This window comes from Botrytis porri (assembly GCF_014898465.1).
Source record: "Botrytis porri strain MUCL 3234 chromosome Unknown BPOR_012, whole genome shotgun sequence".
Lineage (NCBI taxonomy): Eukaryota > Fungi > Ascomycota > Leotiomycetes > Helotiales > Sclerotiniaceae > Botrytis > Botrytis porri.
Window position 1 is genome coordinate 970,067 of NW_024066086.1, and position 25,187 is coordinate 995,253.

The 25,187-nt window shown below is 40.5% G+C and overlaps 5 protein-coding genes across 5 annotated transcripts; 2 read left to right on the plus strand and 3 right to left on the minus strand.

Moving 5' to 3' along the window:
• Positions 1–98: 98 nt before the first annotated feature.
• Positions 99–6,847, plus strand: EAF01_008832 (uncharacterized protein; the record flags this gene model as incomplete). Its single annotated transcript, XM_038917088.1, has 9 exons — positions 99–396; positions 480–1,474; positions 1,535–2,455; positions 2,604–3,379; positions 3,452–3,933; positions 4,268–4,624; positions 4,687–5,511; positions 5,563–5,944; positions 6,094–6,847. 9 exons carry the CDS (start codon positions 99–101, stop codon positions 6,845–6,847), a joined length of 5,790 nt encoding a protein of 1,929 aa, XP_038767482.1.
• Positions 6,848–8,601: 1,754 nt separating this feature from the next.
• Positions 8,602–10,203, minus strand: EAF01_008833 (uncharacterized protein; the record flags this gene model as incomplete). Its single annotated transcript, XM_038917089.1, has 1 exon — positions 8,602–10,203. One exon carries the CDS (start codon positions 10,201–10,203, stop codon positions 8,602–8,604), a length of 1,602 nt encoding a protein of 533 aa, XP_038767483.1.
• Positions 10,204–13,955: 3,752 nt separating this feature from the next.
• Positions 13,956–15,608, minus strand: EAF01_008834 (uncharacterized protein; the record flags this gene model as incomplete). Its single annotated transcript, XM_038917090.1, has 3 exons — positions 13,956–14,582; positions 14,635–15,391; positions 15,439–15,608. 3 exons carry the CDS (start codon positions 15,606–15,608, stop codon positions 13,956–13,958), a joined length of 1,554 nt encoding a protein of 517 aa, XP_038767484.1.
• A 704-nt stretch (positions 15,609–16,312) lies between these two features.
• On the plus strand, positions 16,313–18,201 carry EAF01_008835 (uncharacterized protein; the record flags this gene model as incomplete). The annotated part of the gene is made up of 6 exons (XM_038917091.1): positions 16,313–16,366; positions 16,420–16,694; positions 16,744–16,811; positions 16,861–17,527; positions 17,607–17,840; positions 17,910–18,201. The coding sequence occupies 6 exons, from the start codon at positions 16,313–16,315 to the stop codon at positions 18,199–18,201; spliced, it is 1,590 nt and encodes a 529-aa protein (XP_038767485.1).
• A 1,155-nt stretch (positions 18,202–19,356) lies between these two features.
• Positions 19,357–20,355, minus strand: EAF01_008836 (uncharacterized protein; the record flags this gene model as incomplete). Its single annotated transcript, XM_038917092.1, has 2 exons — positions 19,843–20,355; positions 19,357–19,774 (listed from the first exon to the last, which is right to left on the minus strand). The coding sequence occupies exons 1-2, from the start codon at positions 19,872–19,874 to the stop codon at positions 19,357–19,359; spliced, it is 450 nt and encodes a 149-aa protein (XP_038767486.1). The 5' UTR covers positions 19,875–20,355.
• Positions 20,356–25,187: the final 4,832 nt, after the last annotated feature.

The window sequence follows — 25,187 nt, forward strand, 5'->3', positions numbered from 1 at the left end:
CGACGGTTTCGATCTCGTTGTCTCGGTTGAAGCAGGTGTATTAGACATACCCGGCGTGGAAGTTTCTCACCAAGCAACTCGATGCTCTGGTCACAGTCATGATTTCTCATCCCGATATACCCATCCAAGAGCTTACCAACTATCTCCCCACCGAATTAATCTCTGTCTCCAAGTATCGCGAAATGAAACTACATCCCGTCGTCGACCTAAATAATCCTCTCTGCTGGTTCGAGCACTGGGCCGAAACCCACCCTGATTGGGCCGCCTCCGAGATCGCAGAATCGATCGGTAGAAACTCAAGTATCATTCACACATGGAGCTATGCAAAATTGAATCAAGAAGCTAACCGCGTAGCGGTATTCATTACATCGCATGGAATTCACGGCCGTATGATTGGTATGTGTCTTGGACGCACACTCACCGCGTTTGCTGTCACAGTCGGAATCTACTCGAGTACAAGTCTGGAAATACATATTTAGCGATCGATGAATCGTTACCGATTGAGCGGAAGACTTTCTTGTTGAAAGATAGTAATTCCGCTATATATTTCACCGAGGAAACTGTCGATTTCGTCCCTGAAGGGTGTTTCCTCGTGAATGTCAATCACAATCAATATCAATACGACAGTGATATCGCTCTGAAATTCGAAAAGAGCAGAGACGCGGTCGCATATCTTCTCTGTACTTTAGGGTCAACAGGTAATCCCAAAGGAGTCCTAATCAGCTGCGGCAATCTCACTTCTTTCTGCGAAGCCCAATCGGAGTTCATCTACAAATCTATCCCTACGACTCGAGTGCTCGGTGGCGTTGGGAGATTCCTCGGATCAGTGAGTAGAGCGTTCGATGTACATGTGGCCGAGATGTTCCTGGCCTGGCGACATGGTCTTTCGTGTATCACTGGAGTTAAACCTATGTTGCTGGATGATTTACCTATGGCGTTGCAAGAATTGAAAATCACACATGCGGGGTTTGTACCGTCGCTGTTGGATCAGTGTGGTTTGATACCGAGTGATGTTCCTCTGTTGAGGTATCTGGGTGTGGGTGGTGAGAGGATTTCTCAACGAACACTTGAAACATGGGGTGATTCGGAGAGCGTCACATTGATTAATGCGTATGGTCCTACCGACGCTACAATTGGTTGTGCCTCGTCTGCCATTGTGGACTCAAAGGTCAATTTGAGGAATGCAGGTCGTCCTCTAGGGGTCACCGTTGCCCATATACTTATTCCTGGTACTCTCACGTACGCTAAGAGAGGAGTAGAGGGTGAACTTTGTCTGACGGGAAGTCTTGTCGGTATTGGCTATCATAATCGGGATACTGGCGCTTTTATCGAGAATTTCCATGCGCGGACAATGTATCGTACAGGAGATCTTGTCAGATTGATGCCCGACGATACAATTGAGAGTTTCGGCCGCTCAGATGATCAAACGAAAATTCGTGGTCAGCGTCTCGAATTGGGTGAGGTCTCTGAAGCAGTACGCGCGTTGTTACCGGCTGGAAGTAATGTATCTTCTCTCATTACGAAACATCTATAGCTTTTCAGAATGCAACTGATCTCATTCATTGCGAGCAATGCTAGGGCCGCGGCAATTGATGAGAAGGTCGAGATGTCAGATACTTTCGAGCAAATTCATGTCAGTATTCGGGCTGGATGTAGGAAAAGACTTCCTGGCTACATGGTTCCGGATGTGGTTATCCCAATGAACTTCTTGCCTCTCGCTCCCATGTCTGAAAAGGCAGATGTGAAGCAACTCAAGGCTCTCTTTTCTTCCATACCGCTAAGTTACTTATTGTCTGCTGAAAAAGGAAAATCGGTTGGTGATAAAACTGTTACGGTACGCGAATTGAATGAGCAAGAACTTGCTGTGGTTGAGATACTCAAGTGTGTGGTTCCAGCTACCTCTGCAGAGCTCACTCCCTTGACCAACATCTTCGAAGTTGGAGTAGATAGTTTGTTAGCTATCAGTCTTTCGACCCTGATGAGAAAGGCTGGATACACATGCAGTGTTGCTGATGTTCTCAGTATTAGCACGGTTGAACAATTAGCATTGTTACCACGTGCAGATATTACACCGGAACAGGCCGCCAAAACCAGAGAAAATGCTCTGAAGAAAACTGCTCGTGCCGAAACTGCTTTCCGAGACAGCCCTTTGGGCAAAAAGTCCGGGATGAACGTTGAAGCCGTCCGACCCTGTTCACCCGTTCAAGAAGCCGTTGTAGCTCGATCATTAAATAAGGAAGCTAGTGCTCTATATGTCAATCAGATCATAATTGAGTTGGCTTCTGACATCGATACTTCGAAACTCTCCCAGACTTGGAATTTCTGTGCAGCAGCCAACGAAATCTTAAGAATCTGTTTCTGCCAAATCAATGATGATATCTTGCAAGTTGTACTCAAGAATGACTTTTCGATATGCCATGGGCAGAACACATCTACTCCAAATCTAGCAAACATTGTACTCCTGACAAGATGCAAGAAGCAATTTCTCAAGACATCATGCAAATATCGAAAACACACCACCAATCTGATTCAATATCTTCACAGAAGGAAGCTCGAAATCCATCCTCTTGATCTCCATGCATCACGCCCTTTATGATGCCAAGTCCCTGACCGTTCTAATGCAAGATGTTCTAATGCGCTACCAAGGTATCCCGACCTCCAAGCGACCTTCCACTAGCGCGCTAGTAGAATACGTCGCTTCGCAAGACGAACTTGCTGCGAAGAGTTTCTGGGTTAAGAAATTGGGAGATTACAGCCCTCTACCTCTTACCAACGATGAAATCAACGAAGAAGAAAAAACCGAACCTCAAATATGCACACGAATTTTGAAACCCAATTTGAGCGCGATCGAAGCCTTTGCTTCCAAATTACACGTCACTCTTCCTTCATTAACACAAGCGGTATTTGGTCTTGCAATAGCAAAATTACTTTCGACTAATGATTCCGTGTTTGGGCTTGTCCTCTCCGGACGTACAGTTCCTATTCCTAATATCAAGAAACTTCTTGCTCCGACAATTACGACTGTACCGCAACTAATTGGTCTTCGCAAGAACGATGCCACTATTCTGGATATCTTGACTGTGCTCCAGAAGTCTTCCGGTCAAATGCTGCAGTTTCAGCATAGCTCTCCGAGATCGATTCACAAATGGGTGGAAGCCGATCGTCCGCTCTTCAATTGTCTCTTTTCATTCATGAATACGGGGGAAAAAGAAGCGGACAATGGCTTTGGAAAATTGGTTGATAGTTATATGCCTCCTGATTATCGATTCGCGGTCGAATTCGAAGCAAGACATCCATCAAATGATTCAGTGATTTGCGCGGGATATACCTCCAAATTTGGCTCTGCTCCTAAAGTCAACAATCTCCTCGAATTGATCGAGTTACTTATCGATACGATCTCCAAAAACGATAATATTTCAATTAAATGTCTCGGTATCTAATCTAACTATAGCATCACATCTTCCTCCGAAATCTTTGACGACGGCGAAGAATTACCCGAAGACCAAGCGAGCAAGACCATCTTACTCGGCCTCGGCGATTTTGCATCCGAAGACGTTTCTCGCACCAGTACCTTTCTCCGTCTCGGCATCGGCTCCGTCATTGCTATTCGTTTCGCCAAAGAACTGCGTAGCGTGGGTCTCCAGGTTTCATCTTCGGATATCGGACGATATCCCAGTATTGCAGCTCTAGCAAGAGCTGTTTCGGGTAAGAGCAAAGCCCAATCGACTGCTAAACCCTCTATAGTCAAAACGACGAATTTGTTGGATAAACATAAAGCGAGTAGTCCTCTGTTAGCGGAAGATGATAAAATTACTGATATCTATGCTTCTACACCTCTGCAAACCGGTATCTTAACCCAAACAATTGCTACAGGTGGAAAATTATATCTTCATTATCCTGCAGTCAAGCTCTCTCCAAATATCGATATTGCCCGTTTGAAGAAAGCGTGAACATCAGTAAACGAAGCGCATGATATCTTGCGTACCACATTCCACTATTTCGAAGGACCAGCCCATCCATGGATCGCCGCCGTGCACGAAAAACCCATCATTCAATGGAAAGAAGAACAAGCATCCGGATGGATCGACAAAAGCATTCAAAAAATTATCGACACGACTAGTTTCTCCACTCCCGAGTCTTTCTCGCTTACTCCTCTCAAAATCACAATTCTCAACTCGTCGTTTACGAAGGTCCTCGTTGCTTCTATTCATCAAAGTCTCTATGATGGGTTTTCCCTTCCTCTTATTTTTTGATTCCTTGTCATCAGCTTACTCGCAGGGGATTTCGAAACCTTCGACTCCTTTTTCTGAAGCTGCAAAACTTATTACAGAGCGTCAAGGGAAAAGTGTTGAGTTCTGGCTCAACAGATTGGATAATTACAAGAGTATCGCCCTTCCATCTTCCACCGTCCCTGCAAAAATTACCTCCCTGTCGCAAATGACCATCCAAATGCCACTTTCCGAAATCCCTCACCGCTGCCAGGAAATGAATATCTATCTGCAATCTGTCGCTCTTCTCGCATACGCCAAAACTCTCTTTTGTTTTGTCAAGCGTCGTGATATCGTATTCGGACATGTTGTCTCCGGACGTTCATTACCACTTCCAGATATAGAACAAATTCTCGGTCCGCTATTTAATACTGTTCCATTTCGTGTTGTGCTGGGCAATCCAGTACTTGGAAATCAGGATTACGCAAGTCAAATCCAAGAAGTGGTTATCCAAGGACAGGAAAATCAACATGCTTCTCTACCTACGATCCAAAAACTTTGGCGACAGAAAATTATTTTCACAGATGGGGCGTTGCTGGATGCGTTATTTGTGTTCCAGAAAGTGGGAAAGACAGATGGGCAGGAAGAAAACTCTGGAGCGTGATGGATGGGGGTGAGAGTCGGGATGCAACGGAGTATGGTTTGAATGTGGAAGTCGAACAAGGAGAGGATGAGGTGATTATCAGTGCTGGATCACCTGATGGCCGCATCAATACTGAAGATCTCAATCTGATTTGTCAAACTTTTGATGAGGCTTTGAGAGATATTCTTGAGAATCCTCAGAGAAGAGTTGTTGCTTTTCCGGAGCAATCGAAAGGTTTACCTCCTGAGGGTATACCCCAGAGCAAGATTGAAACTACAGAAGATTATAGTGATGTGGCGGATGCACCGATGCTCGAGGTTGTTCGTGCAGCTTTGGCGGAGGTGGCTAATTTACCTACGGATTCCGTGACGTTGCAGACGAGCATCTTTTTCTTCGGTGTCAATTCCATCGTTGCAATCCGTGTCGCATCTATTTGTCGCAGACGCGATGTCCCAATTAGCGTTGCCGATATCCTGCAAAAAAATTCTCTCGGTGGTATCCTCCGAATTCTCGTCGCAAAATCGAAAACCATTACTCAACAACAAGATACGACGATAGAAATTCTCTCCCCCGAAGCCAAAGCAAGTGCACTTTCACTTCTCAAACATCCCAAAGCTACCGTGCAGGAAATTTACCCGCGATGGCGGGGCAAGAATATCAGTTAGCTGAAATGCGGAAGAAATTTCTACGAACCAGCTTGGGCATTCCAAGCTCGTGAGAAGATTGATGTAGTTCATTTGAGAAATGTGTGGAGGGATCTTCAATTACGACACTCGGTTTTGAGAACGGTGTTTACTGCTCCCATACCCGAATCTGCGTATCAGATTGTATTCAACCCAGAGGTCATCACGGATGGAACGTTTACTGTTATACCCGCTCAATCAGTAGATGAAGAATTAGTCTCGGCTATTAAACGACAAGTCCATCACTGGACTCAAAGACCCTCAACACTTTTCACTCGACCGATTAGTCTCTGTGTCGTCCGGACCGCAACGAAAGATGCTGTATTATTCAAAATCCATCACTCTCTCTACGATGCATGGAGCATGATTGCACTCATCAAAGAAGTCTGTACTCTCTACACTCAACCCTCGTCTACCTTACCTGTTACACTCGATTTCATCTCCTTTGTCAAATACACGCATTCCCCACTGTCCACTTCCTCCGCTCTCTCAGCTAAAAAATCTTACTGGAGATCCTCACTTTCCTCCGCTCAACCCACCATTCTCACCCTAGCCACAGAAAACAACAGCGAAGACCAAGACCGCAACACCTCCCAAACCTTCCTCCACCTCAAAAACTCCATTCCCCACCTCAGACCCTCCAAAATCTCGCCCGCACCCACAACACCAGTCTCCCCACCATCCTCATGCTAGCATTTGCACATAATCTCGCCCATCTAACCCACACCACGCATCCCACCTTCGGATTCTTCCAAGTGGGACGCGCGAGTTCTTTCAATGGCGCAGAAATAGTGCTCGCTCCGACTGTTAATCTACTTCCTGTTTCTATCCCTGTTTCCGGAGGCGAGGAAAGGGATATCCTGATGGAGATTCAGAGGGATATGAGTCAGCGGATTGCGTGGGAACAGAGTCAGCTGAGGGATGTGGTGGGTTGGGCTCGCGGTACGGAATCATCGCAGCCGTTGTTTAATGCGAGTTTGAATGTGCTGTTTCATGCTCCGGGTAGGGATGCTAATTATACCTCTCCAGCACAAAAATCCGAAGAACTTCCCACCCCCCTCCCCATCGGTGTCCCCACAGATTTCGCACCAAAAAGAAAAATCGAAGGGGAAACAGCAATACAGAGAGTCGATACAACGTATTTGGCGAAGAGGAATCTGTTTGTGGATGTGGGCGAGGGAGAAAATGATTGTGTGGATTTTGGAATTAAGGTCGATGAGATTTTGATGGGGGAAGAGGAAATACGAAGGTTTGTGAAGGGGGTGGCGAGGGAGGTAGAGGGGGTTAGGAGGGGGTTGATGGGTTTGGTTTGAGGTTTGTGTATTGTGGTGTATATTAGAGTGGGCATTATGAAGATGTATTTAGTTGTATGCTATCATTTGCAGGGGGTGTCTCTTTTCTTGGGGTTATGACTTATATGTAGAGTTATCATTGAGTAGATTAGTTCTTAAATTTCCATAATTGAGTATCTAGATAATTACTTGAGATAAATCAGATCTTCCACACTCTACTTTACTTAATCATCCCCAATTCAACAAAGCGCCACAGCTTTTCCTCTTACACAATATATAGTCTATAATACTACCTAAGTACATAGAGAATACAAGAATGTCTACATACCTAATACCTTGGTAGGTAAAGCATTAAGATATAGTGACTAATCAACATCCTATGCCTATCCCCATCAGCTAACAAGCTAACCGAACCCCTCTGTTATTATTTAGAAGCTTTGGATTTATTCACTGAAATATGATTTATATGTTACTACTGAGATACGGTAGTACTAGGTCCTCTCTTATAACTCTCATAACTCATACTACCTACCTATTTTCCTATCTCTCTCTATTTCTCTCTCTATATCTCAAACACTCACCCTCCCAACAACAACTCTATCAATCCCTACATTTACAAAAACAAAACCAGAAATGCTAATTCCAGATACAATGTCTACCTACCTACCTAAATATCACATACTCTTATCTGGATATTTACACAGTACTACCATCGTAATCTCAATCCGCATGTCTCAAGATTCAAGAGTCCAGAGTCAAGAAATGAAGAAATGAGGAAATCTTTGAATTGAATTTTTCTGTTTACCTAGGTATTAAGATGATAAACTTACAATCACTTCCAACTTCAAAGTCTTCAATTCAATAAGATCAATCAATAAGTGAGTTGAGTAAACTGCATGTAATCTGATATTTAACTAAATTATAAAAGTCTTAACTCAAGATGATTAATAGATATCTAACTAGATACCAACCACAACCCCCTCTCCCTCTCCCTCTCCCTCTCCCTTTCCCTCTCCCTTTCCCTTTCCCTTCAACCTTCCAATCTTAAATTCAGCTCAACTCAACTCAACAAAATAATTATATCCAGAAACCATCAAACCAACAAACAAGGAAACAAGGAAACAAGGAAACAAGGAAACAAGGAAACAAGGAAACAAGGAAACAAAGAAAGCAACAGACACAATACAGAAACAAGAAGAATTGATATCAACAGCTCCGATATACCTCCCTCCTTTCTGCTTGATTACCCCATCCATCCATATCTATGTACTCAGAGTCGTGGAAAACTTCACGACTTGACAGATCCAAATCTTACAGTCTTTAATATTTTTAATCTCAATTTCAATTTCAATTTCAATTTCAGATATGTAAGATATCATTCCCATCCTTAATCTCAAATACAATCTATTCAACCCAATGATCACATCACATCACACCCCATCCCGTCCTATCCCATCCATCAAATTTCGCAACAAACATCTCAAACAATCCAAGTTTGAGATGACGGATTACCACAGAACAAAAGAGATTCATTTAAATAAGCAGCTAGCTACTCGGGTATCATAATCGTATCCCCTATCATATCATCACAAAACCGTTAAACAATCCAGAAAATCATTATCCATCGCATCCATATGCATATCATATCCAGTACATATCCCATCAGGTATCATCCCATCCTATCCGGCCTTTCCTACCCCTATCAAATACCCATATCATCATAAACATTAATCATTAAACAAAGAAAAGAAAAGAAAATCTTTCCCCCTCATACCTCACCATCTCCCTCCCCTCCCTCCTTCTCCATCATCCCAAATGATTCTTTCATCTCCTCTCCTCCTCCCACTTCCACCACCAATAGTAGTCCTTCTCTTCGGCATATACCCCTCCTCAGGTCCCTTCTGTCTTTCCTTCAACCTATCCAAAACCTCTCTATCACCCTCGTCCCTCGCCAAAAAACTTGCTCCCCTCCCTAACCCCGATGCATGTCCATCATCCCTTGCCTGCCTCTCCCTCAACCTAGCATACATATCATCATCCTCCTTTTTCCATCTCACTTCATCATCTCTCCTATCGATTCCCCTCTCCACCTCCTTTCCCCTACCAGGCACAGAGGGTCTTCTCCTGATTTCTTCATCTTCCTTCGCAAATGCCTTAACCTGTTCCGCCAACCTCCTAGCATCATCCGCTGCTTTTCTTTCCGAATTTGCGGCCTTCCTCATTCTTTCTTCCCTCTCCTTATCATCCAATGCCTTCTCTCTTTCTCTCTCGCGCCTATGTTGATCTTCTCTTCTCTTTTGCTCATGCTCATCTGCTCTACGAAGCTCATCTTCTCTTCTCCTTCTTTCCCTATCTCTCGCTGACTCCTCCTCCCTTTTGCGATCGGAAGATCGAGCTCTTTCTCTTTCTCGAAGAAGTTCTTCTTCCCTATCTCTAACTCTCTGTCGTTCAATATCGTTGTTTCTTTCTCTTTCTTTTTCTCTTTCTCGCTCTAGTTCTCGAATCCTCAAAAATTCCTGATACTCGACCTCCCTTCTCCTCTCACCCTCCATCTTCTCCTTCTTCTCCATTCTTATTCTCTCCCTCTCAAATTCTTCTTTTTCCCTCTCTTTTTCCCTCCTTGCTTCATGAACTAACTCAAAACTCTTCAGTCGCTCTCTCTCAAATTCTCTTTGTCTCTCTATTTCTCTCTCTTCTTCCTCACGACGAATACGCATATCTACCAATGCCTTCTCACGACTAGGTGAACGCGAGGGAGGTTCAGGAGCTAAAATGATTGGAAATTCTGTCAAAGGTCTCTCTCTTTCCTTGCTATAATCCCTCTGATCTCGATGATGTTCTACAATGACCGTACGAACAGGATTGAGACTGCCATTAGGACTACGTCTTGGAGTTGGACGATCATCGACTGACAGATTCTTTGAGTAAAATTCTTCCGTGGCGGGTGAATCAGGAGCATATTTGGAAAGAGTCTTGGAACCTTCTGGACTATCTGGTGCATCGACAATAACGATGCGTTCTTTAGGATGTTTGCGACGTGTGAGAGCTGAGACCAAAGCACTCTTTCTTCTCACAAGACGCAGTTGAGGTTCTCGACCTGGAGATTTTTCTTTCTTGTCACCTGGAGAGTAACGATATGTACTTGTTGTTGTAGATTTGTGAGGTGAAGGCTTGGGGGTGGAAGGTACTTTGAGTCCTTGGTCGAGGTATCCTTTGCTAGAAAGGTCATCATTGGATTCGAGAGTACGAGGAGGATGTTTGTTGATGATGTCCGCAGGACAAGAGATTCCATCTTTTGCATTAGGACAGACTATTGTCTGATGAAACTCGACTATTCGCTTAGGGTAGCAATCGGTATAGATGTGTGTCACGCACATTGTGACCGTGAACTTTGAGACTTCGGTTCGGATGTGCTGAGGTAGACCTTGTCCTCCAAGACCTGAATTCGACTTGTGTTATCGAGTTGATATCAAAACGATGAGTAGTTTCCCACTGGGTCTAGGACTTGTTTGAGTTGAAGAGTAAGATGTAATGACTCAAGGTGATAGGTATGTGCGGCTTTATGTATGGATATATGTGTGTATGAAAGCTGTTTCGTATTATATTATATGATTGAAGAGAAGAGTAGGTATGTAGAGAGATGTGTGTTGTAAGATGCAACAAGTTTGATTGTATAGAGGTTAAGTGGAGTATATCAAAGCGACAGGAATCTGAAGGATGTTGTATTAGGTTAAACGCAAGTAGTGCTATGTTTAACAAGAGAGAGAATGTGGAGAGAAACGTGCGGATAGGATGGAGGGTATAGAGGAATTAAGTATTCTCTCTTAACACCTGAGTAGATTTGACTGTACCAGGAGTGTGACTGCCTAATAAAAAGGTCTTATAGTATCCTTTCGGTCAATACTTGTGGCCGGTGACTGTGCATTTAGCGTGAGTTGGTTCCAAACTTTTGTTTTCGGTAGGAAAGGTGTGGATGGGTGGGTATTGAATATAGAAGAAAAAAATAAAGTCAACCAACTTCGCATTACACTTTTTTGCCATCTTGAATAAGGTTCTATAATCTGCAAGTATTATTCGATAGTCGAAAGTATCACCGGGGAATAGGAATTCAGGAGATAGCCTTTTTGCCAGCAATTTTAGTATAATATGAGGGTGTCAAGTTTATGTCTGATACGAATAGTAGAAAAAGTAGGGTTGTTAAGAAAATAGTATAAAAAAAGTTAAGAAAATGTCAAGAAAGTTTCCTTTCTCAGTAAGAAAGCGGCGAATGAGAAAGGCGCCTCAGCCACTCGACAGGCTGAGTAAGACCCAAATCGAACCCAGATGGTCAACCAACTTCCAAAGTAGTACCAAGTCAGGAATCGAGGCTTAAAATGAACCCATGAAAGGTTAATAATGATGGATGACGGAAAAGATCAAAATGCAGGAGTAAAAAGACAAAACTGTTGTATGTCGTATGTTGTCAGCTTGGTTTGTGATGACTGTCATGACATGTAAATGATTGGAATGTGACAGTTGCTATGATGAAGAAGTAGAAGTATACTCGAGTAAATCACTGAATCGGATGAAAGAAGATGTAAGAGAGCAAAAGACAAGAAAGGTACAAATATCCGAAAATAGAATCCCGATCAAATGGAAACGAATCCCATAGAGAAGAAGGTCAAGAATAAGCCGAGTGTCCAGGTCGTCGAGGTCGTATATGTCATAAACGTGTAAATTGTCGCGGGACGGCCCTCCAATCTTCAGACCACAAACGCGCGTGTTGAAAGGAGGTTAGATTAGCTCTTATTCTATCCTATAACGTTGATTTCCAAAGAGGAGAAGGCGTTTCATAAAAGAATGACCTATCTTCAGACCCCAAAGAAGATTTGAAGATTGACCACTTTCTCGATGTGTTAGAATCCAATGAAGGGATTAGAGATGGAATGAGATGAGATGAAAAAGAAAAAGAAAAAGCTGGAGTTGATGTTCATGAAGAGGTCGGATGGCCAATTGTTTCTCCTAGACCCCTGTTATTTACTAATTTTGGGTAAGGTGATTGCTTAATTTGGTAACAATCTTTATGGAGAGATTTCACTAGGCCTCGTTGTAAGGTCACGCTTACAAGGAATATCCTTTTTTATTTATGTAGTTATGTAGGTTATTTATGTATTTATTATAATTAAAGAGCTGTCTAACCTTGCATGCATTATCGATGAAGGGATTCAAGGAATTACATATTGAGCCGCAACATTCCCCCCAATGTTTGTATACCGTTTCACCATCAGAATAAGTCTACCTGGAACATTTAATCAATTGATGTAATCTTACATACATATTACTCGTTACGGTTTCTGTAAGCGCTTGAAAGCTAATACTACTAACAGTACTAACGATAGGATTTACTTCGCATTGACTCTCCACGCATGTGATCAAATGACTTCTTGGGGAATAAAACAATCGTCATGAGAAGAATCTAGGTGGGCCTCTATATGAACTTGGGAAAGTTGTATAAGTTATAGGTATTTAGTAGTTGTAGTAAATTGTCAATCGATCCAGTCTACTAGACATCCATAGCAAATACTACACTACACTAGTCAAATATATACAAACCTACTATATACCTTTAAATCTACCCATCTACTCAGCAAACAAAATCCTCAAATGCCAATTTCTAATTCCCAAACACTAATAATTAACAATCATGTAAATATCACTTCCATGATATATTAACCTTAATACCTACCTATCTAATCATCAACAATTATATCCATCCCATCCCATTATACACTCATACACAGCCACATACACACACAGCCACAGCCACATTTTATCATTCCACCTGTTGCATTCCCATTCAAGTACCTCCCCTCCTCCCCCTCCCCTAATCAACCCCTAACACAAATAACGAAACTATACATCCACAATTCATAATTCCCACTTCTCAAACCAATCTCCCATCCCGCATATTCCTCGCCCAGGTCACAGTCGCTACTACAGTATGCTATCCTATGACACTACTACGATACATCAAAACAAGTTGATCGATTGATCAATTGCCTACTTGAGCGAGTTACTGGGTAGGCGGGTGAGATCTTACATATATATATATAAATACATACTCGAGTACAAACCTTTTAGATAATCCTACATCTATACTCCAATCCATTCATTGACAGCAATAACAACCATAATTAAGAATAACAATAACAACAACACAATGATGAATAAAATATATAACAATTACTCCTTCATCTACATTCATCAATATAATCATCACTAAATTAGCGCTCTCATTCATCACTCACATCCTCCTTTAGGATTTAAGATACTTTACTCGCTTGGACTACTCGAGTAATAAGCCTTCCGATGTTATCATGCTATGTTTTGTTGGCGTATCAAATAAATGATCAACCAACTAATAACTCCACAATCAAAAATAATCTCTAAATCTCAAATCTTCAAAATCTATATTCCTGTTTGATTTTACTCTCCTAACTCTTAAACCATATATTCCACAATCCCAGCGATAAGGGTCCATGTCCATTCTAAAGCCTGGTTATCATAACCTTACCATCTCGCTCACACCACAGCCGCCAGGGGCAAGAAAAAAATCCAACAAGATGGTTAAGGATTCAGGATTGCATACATGCATAATGTTTATTTCCTAGTAGTAGTATCACGCAGGTACCCATGACCATTGAAAGGCTATGACAACTTGATTATCTTGGATACAATATGATGTGAGGTCTCGTGCATGACTGCGGATATATGACTCGATTTGTGTCTTAGATAGACCTAGGTGGCCAAGATGATGTCAAAGAGGGAAAAATCACTTAGAATGAGCTTCCCTCATGCATGCATGTAAGAAGCCCATAGTAAGCCACGTGTGGTGCTTGCTCTTGCATTTCGGGATCAATTTTTTGCATGGCCACCACAAGCTTGAATCGTAAGATATCACCCCTCCAATATCGAAACACGTGATGTTGGTGACATCTGCCACTATCATCTGAAACCTAAAAGTAATGTCTTTAAGAAGTCTTTAATTGTGATTGATATAATGAAGAAAATCTCCTCAAATATCGACTTTGAATCCACTTTGCAAGGGAACACCATCTATCGTTTCCCTCTTTTTCGCTCAGACAGATGGTCACCTTGACCAACGTTTTATCAGCTGCTCTTTATGAACATTCTTTAGTTGTAATCTTTGTAGATTTACGGCTTCGAGATTCTCCTGTAAATTCTTGATTTCCTCCTCAAATGTATTAAATGACGATACAATATCTGGATCAAGTAGTTGAACCTCCCCGTATACTGAATCAGCTTGAAGGGCATTGTAAAGAAGTTTCATTGTGACATCGGCATTATGCACATGTGAAGATATGGTGGTTTCAGTTGTTAACTCCAGATTGGCCATGTGATTCTTAAGCTTCTCTGTCCTTTCTTGCAGAGATTTCTCCAAAAATTCAGTCCGCGCGTCATCCGTGTCGTTTTCATTCGGAAGTGTGATTCCCAAATTGCGAAGTAATTGCTGTTCGGCGTCCATCTCTTCAAACATTGAAGAACGTCGGCGATTATTACGGGATTGTGCTTGTACCTGAGAATTTTGTCGCTGACGTGTAATCGATTTGCTAGACTGTGAAGTTGCTTGGTGTTGAAGCTCTTTCTTTCCGGTATCTATTGCAAATTTAGTGGCCATCTGATGACACTGATATTCTTCGATATGTTCTGCATATAGTGCTGTACGCTTGACGAGAAAACTAAGGCATTCTTGCATCTAATGAATTGGTTAGAGATCTGTGTCTATTTGTTAATGTAAAGAAACCTACGTATTTCAAAGCTTGGTAAACTCGATCTTGACCCGAATCTCCTTTAGCAGCGATTTCCCGTAATGCCGGTTCCAGATATTGCTGTTCGGCAGACATTTGAGCCACAGGTACTATCTCGGAATATAATGATTCGAGCTCTTCTTGTAATTCGGCGACTTCCTGCTTGCTTGCAGCTTGGGGATCTGCACCAGAAGTACCATTAAGAGCTGCGAGGTATATTCGATCAAGCTTTGTCCTGACTCCATCGACAGTATGTTTGATATACCTCGCACAAAGATCCCGTATTCTTGAAATAGTATCATGATCTTCTGAAGATCCAGGATCAAGCTCTTCCGCAAGCTTTTGCAAACTTGTTAATAATCTATCATCCGCCCTGAAGATCTCATCCACCGTTTGTTTGGCATCAGATTGTGATATTTTATTTTGTTGCTCCAAGTCCGAGAGCTGATACATCAAATTTTGAGACAATTCCTCCACCGCTGAGGAGACCTGACCGTTTTCTGCTTCCCATTTCCGTAGTTGTTTTGCATCTGCTTCTGTTCGAGCTACTCCCACCTTCTTATTATTCTTGACAATTAACGCCAGGGCGTTTTGTTGTGATCGTAGTGCTTCACTTTGTTTTTCAATCGCGGTAGTAGATCGTTGTAATTCCTCGATAGCGGTATGGAGTTGTTCATCACTCAAATCGGATATACTTGATGAGTTTTGTGAATTCGCTATTTTATCTATATCTCCTGATTGTGACAGTACCCCATATCTATCTTTGATTAGCATCATTCGCAGAATATATGGGCTCTAACTCACAATGCAACTTCATCCTTGGTCAATAGTGTTTCTGGACCAAGGTATTTTGAAATCCAAGCTTCAACCGCAGCTGGACTACGAGCATAATCGGATTTGATTGCATTACGATCATAAGGTATGCCATAATCTTCTAGAATCTGCAGAAGAAGTTCCAGGTTGCCGCCTTCCATAATGGTTGAAGTTCGTGGTATCACAACCTTTCGAAAGTTTTGATGCACGTCTGCGTCTAGATTTAGCGATGGACTTTGGGAGAATATAAAGTTTGACTGCAGATTTAGAAAGATAGAGCTTTCAGGATCTTAGAGAGCTTTGTCCCGGAAGTTCTGAAAGAGAGGTTATAGGATACGAGCTCGGGGCGTATCATCAACTTTGTGCTGAATTTGTGATATTCGTTTGTTTACATTGCATTGCAAGTGAGCGCTGGAGATTTATATTTACCCCACAAATTTGATGTCGGACAACAACCTACTTTCTGATTTGTCCTATTAGACAACCCTACATTCACCTGAGGATTCAATATCTGGAATCTTTTTCCCCTGCTTGAATGCGGAGTCAAAGAAGTGTGAACAATTGAAGAAATAATTGTATTTCTCATAATCTCTCAAAACACACTACGATAGGTAGGTAGGCAGGCATGAAGATACATTTTTCTCCGATATAGGTCATGATTGTGGGAGATAAGCTTTGATTGAGCTCCCCGGGTTCCCACTCGGTTATGACAGTCGTGATGAAGACAAACTATCTATCCTATCCTAAGAATTATCGTTCTCTTTTTCATGTTTGACTTTAGCATCTTGTATACTTCCGATATATAGGAAATGAGAAGAGTCAATTCTATTGACATAAGTTGAAGAGCCATCTGGAGGCATTCGCAATGGCTTCGAAGATCCCAGATTTTATCTCGGATGGATCCGAAGCTCTCAGATTGGTGAGTATTGATATCTCAAGCCTTTTGGAACGCCCTTTGTTGACATAAAATAGGTAGCTCAACTATCATGGAGACGCAATGTGAAAGCTTGGATTCAAGTCCCTTTTGGCATTGTTTTGATACTTCTAGCATGCTTCGGTATCAATGCTCTTATAGGACTCAGCTCAGTCTCATTTCCTGCATCTGTAGCATGCTTGATTTTGCTATTTCTTATTTTGAATCTTATTGATTTGATTATTGGCCACCAAAGAACGAGAGCGTTGGTCTCAATTATTGATATCCCAGCTGGATGGGCTCTTCGATATATCAATCTTTTTTTCACGCCTTCGTGAGTCATCATCTTTACATCAACAAGATCAGATTTTAAAGGTTGACAGTTTCGTTCTATTGCCCTTGAGTGATAGTATCACTGGTACAGAAGTAGGTAAAATCATAGGAGTATTCCGTGAGTAAAACAACGCTTTACTCAGCTTTCTGTCACTGATTGTTTGAAGTCGTTGGGTTCTTGGTTATGTTCGCCATCACCGCCTGGTTGGTTCGCGGTCTGCAACTTCTAGTGGGTTCGACCAAGCGGGCTATCACTGAAAGAGCTGAGGAGATGGGCGCCGAAAATGATGCTATTCCTCTTGCAGTATCGAGTAATACAAACTTCACGTCAAGCGATACAGTAAATCCTATACAAGAACAAGAGCTGGCTGTGATTAGAGATGCTAGAGATCCACGAGAGTCACCGGAAACAGAAAGTCCACCACCAGAAACTATTGCTAGTACCATCCAGGTTCAACAAGAGCCATTACCACTCACACGAGCTCAAATATGGGCGGCATTCATTAACAGGAACTTAGACCTACTCACATATAGCGTCATCTTCTTCTTCATAGGAATTCCAGTTTACTATGCTACCGGCTATGCAATGCCAGTACAACTCACTTTCAACGTACTAGCTTATTTTGCAGCACAATCCCTTCCAGTCCGTTGGAAGCAATTCTTACACCCCGTTTTGCTATCATCTGGCATCACTATCCTTGGTATATGGATCTTGGGACTTGTTAAGGGCGACAATCTAGATGAAATTTTAGGAGCTTACAAAACCAACACTAAATATATCGCCTACTGGGATGGAGAAAGAAACCTCCCTCTACCCGGTGCTGGTGACATCTTGTGAGTACTCTCATCTCGCAATACCCCTCTTACTTCCACAGAATCCGGAAATCTCAGCTAACCACCCTCATCACTATAGTAATAGCGTCCTTGACGCCTCCATCGTTTCCCTCGCTCTCCCCATGTTTCAATACCGCCACGAACTAAAATCACACTTCATTCCAATCACACTCCCCAGTGTCGTCCTTGCTATCGCCTCATTATTCGGTTATCCCCCTCTCTGCTACTCTCTCGGCATATCTCCTCCCATCTCTCTTTCATTCTCCGTTCGCTCTTTAACTCTCGCCCTCGCTACCCCTGCCGCCACCAATCTGTAAGTAGACTACATTCTTGCCCAATCTTCCAAATCCACCCAATAATAAACTGACCACTTCCTCTCAAGTGGCGGGAACACAAATGCAGCGGCCGCTCTTGCCATCATGTCCGGTATTCTCGGTGTGCTCATTGGTCAACGTCTTCTTACTTTCCTCAAAATCCGCCCCGATGATTACGTAACCATTGGAGTGGCCATGGGTGGAAATGCAAGCGCAATAGCTACTGCATTATTATTAGTTAGTGATCCGAGAGCTGCAGCGTTGAGTAGTTTGAGCATGAGTCTTTTCGGGATTGTGACTTTGGCGTTGACTTCTGTGCCGCCGGTAGTGGAGATTATTAGGGGGTTGGTTGGGTTATAGGAAGCTCAATCAAGATGAGGGGGGGAGATATATAGATTTGGATAATATAGAGGTCAGAAGAGTAAGATGGTGTATGGTTTAGATGTGAGTGGAATGGATTCTTGAATTGTATCATTCTACAAGGTACTGAGTATAAACAAATATACTTAATCTTATTCCCTTCAAATCTCCTCTAAATCCTTTCTTCCTCAACCTACTTTATCTTACTATACATTCCCTTATACTCTGTCCTTCCTTTATGTACAATCTCTTTAATGATATCAAAAACATTTCATTAGAAACCTAATTCCTCTATTACCTCTCTCCCTTTCTCCTTTCTCCTTTCTAGTTTCAATTCTTTAAATCTAAAGAATATATAATAGATATAGCATATCTTTAATTAATATAAAATATAATATAATATAATACAATAGCAAAAGCAAAAGCTACTTTCTTAAACAGACATTTATATATTCAAGAATCTAAATACTATTCTCATTATAATAATATAAAGAAAAAAGAGAAAAGAGAAAGAAAAGAGAAGAGAAGAATATTAGATATTATAAATAACTTCTAAAGGAGTAGATGATATAATATTTTAAATCTCTGAATTTATAAGTAGAGTAATATATTATATATATATCGATATATATAATATTATTACATTAACTATGAATGTAAATATATATACAGATATATATCTATATGATTCTTAATGTGAGAATATAAAGACTAATCAGATGTAATCTTATAATGTATGTTTCTTTTTATAGTTTTTTTTATACAAAATCTCAGTGATTCGGTATATTTCAAGATCACATACAGTACGGAGTAGCTGTATTATGAAAGTGGTTTCAAAGAGGAGTATTTGTATTCGATATTGCGGTTACTAGATACTTAGTAGTGTCTGTTTGGGCATGGATGTGAAGTTGTGGGATTTGAATTTAGTATAGAATAGGCGGGTGGGTAGGTAGTAAGAGCATAGCTTCATGCGATTTTCTAATGTAGGAAATGGATTATTCCAGGAGCTTCAAAAAGGAGTGTCTATCAAATTAACTGCGCAGTACAAGACCGTTTGAATCCCGACCTTCCTGCTTCTCCCCCCCCCAGACTTTTAACAATCAATTATCTATACGCCTCTTCCCCTCTCCTCCATTCGCCCCTCACTTTCACCCCCTACATCTTCCCCTCCAGCACCATCCTCCCTCCCATAAACCCACACAACCCCATCAACCCCATCTGAAACAACCAAAACCAAATACCCTTATATCTTCCCTTTCCCCCTACACCCCCCTGACTATACCCTCTCATATAAACCCACCTACTAACCGTCCACGCACCACCCAACACCGCCGCCGTTCGCGGAAACTCCAATCCGGCAATCAACATTGCCGCCACCGCAACCGAGTGATTCTCCGTAAAATTTGCATGTGCGCGCTGCGCGCAGTTGAATTGGTGGGCTGCGGTGTCGGTGCGGGAAGAGGGGGCATAGGCGGCGGGATAGTCGACTTTGGCGGCTTTGCGGTAGGAACCCGTGTTGATACCGTGCCAGAAGTTGAGGATGAAGGTAGAGGTTGCGGCGAGGATTACGTAGCTAGATGGAGGTGTTAGTGGGATGGAGAACGGAGATGGGAGGTACAGGAGGGAAAATTGTGTACATACCCGTAATCGGGACCGAGAGTGATGGTAACCATTTTTCTTGATTTATTGTTTGTTTTCTTGAGAGATGTGTTGTTCGTTTGGGAACGTATCGAATTATTTATATCGAGTCGTAGGGATATAAATCCTCTTTTTTAACAATGGCGAATCGAAAGAATTGATTAGAGAAACTGTACTTTCCTTCTTACTTTCCCCAACAAAAAACAGCAAGTCCCCTCACAATATAAACAAACCCAAGCTCCCAAAATCCACTCAAACCGACACCATGTCCACATCTACCCAAGCAAGCAAGCGTATTAGAAATCAAAAGATCGCTCCAGAAAGTCCCTCCACCTCCTAGCCATGAATGTGGAGAAGGATAATCGTACTATGTAGGCCTCGGACTTTCATATCTTCCGCGCCCCGATCCATGGTGTCTTGTTTCCTCCGTATCGTCGGTCGGACTTATCTTCGTGCTATGAATCAGCGAGACACATCACATCTCAATCCGAATACTACCGAGGCCGATTTGGTCGATATGACCAAAACCCCAAAAATAGATTTCTGCTTGAAGCAAAAAAAAAAATCTAAAATTTGTATGATGTGGCCATAGAAAACTTGGAAAAAATATTTGTACTATACAGAACGCGATCTCATTGCATATTACTATAAAAACTATATATAATATATCTTTAATTTTTCGAATAATATAATAGCTATAATAATATTATTGAATTATAATACTTATTTTAATAATAGACCTTACTTTTTATTAATTATATAAAGCTTATATAATTACCTTAATACATTTAATATTATAATAAATAAATAATTTATTTAATTTACTTTTTAATTAAAAATCTTTTATTTAATTTAAAGAAAGTTAATAATTATTTTTTCTTTTTACTAATCTTTAATATATTAAATTTAAAATATTTATATAATTTATTAAAGTCTATATTCTTTGAATTATTAAATGGTATAGTTTTAATGTGAAAAAAGAACGAAGTTCTTATTATACTATGTAGAAGCTATTTATATGTACCTTAATACTCTAATGCGCTAGTATTAGCGTACCATTAAAAGTTAATAAAAATCAATATATTAATTTTCATTATTATAATATTTTCCATATAATATTTATCAATATTTTATTAACTATAATATTATTTTATATATATAAATTATCTAAAGTTTTTTTAAAAAAGATTTAATATAAGATTTTGTCGGAATGTATAATCACATGCTTAAGCGAATCACATGATTTTTCCCACTATATATATATTAGAAAGAATCATATCTTATTCTAGATTATTTCAATTTATATTATTCATTTTATATAGGCTATATAGTATTGTATATGATGATTTAAATTAACAATTTCTTTCCCTTAAATGATCTTAATATTAATTAGTATTTATCTTCTAATTAAAAGTATTTATAAATTAGATTATTTTCTAAGGTTTTATATAAAGGTATTTGTATGAAAATAAAAAGGATAATTTAGATTATTTGATAAGATATTCTTTGAAAAGATGAATAAGATTGTACTAGATTATATTTATATATGATTTGTATAAAGGATTAGAATATTATATTCTTTATATTATCTTCTTTAATTAATATATTAAAAAGGGATTTCTGATTATAATTGATTTCTTTAGGATTGAATGGATTGATTGATTTATAAATTAGATTATTATATTTATAGAATTCAATAAATTAATAGTTCAATTCGTATTCATTATATTCTGCTCAAAACTTAATATACTTTTCGAATTCGAAACCTCCTCTTCCTTCATATAAAAAGAACTATTCCACCATCCTCTTTCTATTAAAAACCTTTTATTAAATCCCTCTCTTCTACTTTATAGTACAAAACACTTTCCTTTATATAATTATTAAATCAAAGAAAAAGGATTGTCTACTATCTCTAATAAACCTAATTCATTTAAATCAAAAAGATAAAGAAAAAAGATTATAAAGTTGAAAAGCTTATTACAATACGAATAGTTATTTAACAAAATAGCTTTAAGAAATTCTATATGAATTTAATCTTTATGAATTCGATCTTTATTTATACTCTTGAGAGATATACTGAATTGAAGTCTTACAAGCTTCAAACCGCCATTCCCTTATTAAGAAAATTCAATCTCCCATATTTCAAGTTTTATAAAGAAATAGAAGAATGGCCTACTTCTATTTATCCTCATATAATAATTAAATCCCTCTCCACTCTCAATTCTTTCAAATTCAATTAAATACAAATACCCCACCCAATTAAATCAATTCAACATCCTCCCCTTCAATCACTTTACTTTAATGAATAAAACTCTTCCCCATTTATATACAACTTTCAATTCGATTCATTCTTTCTTTATCTTTTTTAATTTAATTATAAAATAAAGGAAATAAAAAGAAGGAATAACCTTTAATTAGATTGATTTTAGATTTTAAAGAATTTAATTAATATAATTCGCTCTTTATATTATATATTCCAGGTTTTCATTATAAATAGAAATTCTATCTATATCGAAATATATAATCATATATTTAAACAAATCACATGATTCTTTCCATTATATATATATTGAAAAGAATTATACCTTATTCTGAATTATCTCATTTTATATTATTTATTTTATATAGACTATATAGTGCTGTATGTTACGACTGAGGTCGTCACATGACTAGATTAATTGAATATCACCTGACCAAGGTGTCCCACTGAGTCTCACTGAGTAAGGCCCAGTGGGACACAGTGGGAAGCAGTAGGACAACAGAGAACGAAGGTCTATATAAGGGAATGGGTTTCATTACAATGTAGAGCTTCGTGCTCAAGAACAATCATTAGTTTCATTACTATAGTTACGAGAATTGCAACCAGTTACCAACCTTATTGAATTCCTACTTGAAGTCTAGTCTAAACCACCTCGAGAGATCTCTAGACACTTCCACGTGACCCTAGAGGCAGCTCCCGTAACACTTTGAGCACCCTTTCTGCTTCAAGTACCGATTCGATAACCCATCGCTGAAATATGGCAACCAGAATTATCCCTACAGAACAGCCTGCACCGGCAGCAGACACCAACGATGTCGAGATGGCTGATGCTCCACAGGAGATCACCATCAACGAAACCCTTAAGATCGCCTTACCAGACAAGTATCAAGGTAGTCGACAGGAACTCGACACTTTCCTCTTGCAGCTAGAAATCTACTTCCGATTCAACAAGGATAAGTTCACAGCCACAGAATCCAAGAGCGTATGGGCTACGTCCTATCTCAGAGGGGAAGCAAGCAAGTAGATTCAACCATATTTGCGAAACTATTTCGAGCATGACGAACAGGATCGCATGCAACCCACTCGAACAATCTTCAACAGTTTTGAAGGATTTAAAACAGAAATTCGTAGAATCTTCGGGAATTCTAATGAGCTAGAGGTAGCGGAAGATAAGATCTTCAACCTCAAGCAGACAGGATCAGCATTGAAGTATGCTACGGAATTTCGAAGATATGCTGGAACAACCAAGTGGAACGAAACCGCCATTATGAGTCACTATTGTAAAGGACTCAAACCAGAAGTCAGACTGGAGTTAGAAAGATCTGCCGAGAGTGTAGACTTGAACGACCTAATCCAGGACTCCATCGAATCAGATGATCGTCTTTACCGATATCGACAAAGTCAAAGATCATACAAACCCCAGGGAAATCAAAAGCAAGAGCGTTACCGCAAGAATGAGGGAAGACCACGTTACAATCCACAGAGATATGGAGACCCTATGGAACTCGACGCTACGCACCACAAAGGTGGGAATGATGATCCGGAAAAGAAACGAAGACGAGAAAATAACTTATGCTTTGAATGTGGGAAAGCAGGGCATCGGGCAGCAGAATGTCGAAGCAAGAGAACAGGGGGCAAGAAGGGCAACTTTAAGAATAAGTTCGGCAAGGGCCAACTTAATGCCACCTTCACGCCACAATTGTGTGCTGTTAGCATGACAGGGCTAGCCACGCCACCACCAGCTTACGAAGAAGAAGAAGAGGTCGAAGGCCTCTCATGGGTAAACAAAGACCCGCAGTTAGGAGAATCATGGTCTATTCGGGAAATTGACCAATGGAACCGTCGTATCTGGAAATTTGGAGATACAGCCGAAGGAACTATGAACAAGGACCTCAGTGTAACAGACGCTGAAGAGGGCGAATCGTATGAGGTTCGGTACGTCGATCAGCATCGAATTCTATGGTTTGGAATCACTACGAACACATCATTCATAGAAAGGATCAGTACCGATCACCTTCAGTGGCCAGATAGAGGAGAGCTATGGGAAGTGTTTTATCATTACACATCTGAAAGAAATGAGAATCAGGTTTTATTTTTATGTAGAAGAGTAGGAAAAGAACATTGGGTCTAGGCTCAAGCCATATTACCACCACCAATCGTGGGTACGATAATGAAAGTCACTCAAGAGAACTACCAGTACACCCTATAAAGGGATTTACTTGATGACAGAGCTAGATCAAGGACAAGCACTATCTATCTAGAAAAGGAAGAGCCTCGACGTGTAACATTTGCCGATGAAATCATCCAGAATAGCGAGAATAAACAAATTACACCACAACTGAATGCTACAGGACAAGCAGGACAAATATACTGCAGAGTCAAGATAAACGGACAAATACAACAAGCCATGATAGATTCAGGGGCTACAGGAAATTTTATTGCACCAGAGGCTGCAAAGTACTTGGGAGTCCCACTCCAGAAGAAACAAAACCCCTACCAATTGCAGCTAGTTGACGGACAGCTAGCAGGATCTGACGGGAACGTTTCACAGGAGACACGACCAGTACGAATGAATATGACCCAACATTCGAAGGTTATACAGCTTGACGTTGTACCATTGGGCCAACAACAGATCATCTTAGGAATACTATAGTTGAAGGCACATAATCCCAGAATAGATTGGTTACAAGGAACAGTGACATTTGATCAGTGTAAGGACGGTTATGACGACACGTTCAAGGCGTCTGCGAGACATAACACGCGCCCAGGAGAGTTGAACGCGAACAACATTGGCGATGTAGGACACCCAGTTCAGGGTCCTTCATTAAAAGCGAAGGCCAGTACACCTCCTCTATAAATGCAGAAGCCAACGATATGGCAGGAAATCGCAATCAAGGCAAAAGAGCCTATGATACCAGAACAATACAAGAAATACAAACATGTGTTCAAGGAACCAGAAATCCATGAGGCTTTGTCAGAACACAAGCCATGGGATTATGAGATAATATTGAAGGAAGGCAAGATGCCTGTGCACACCCCAATTTATTCAATATCAGCCGATAAGTTGAAGATGCTCAGGGAATATATC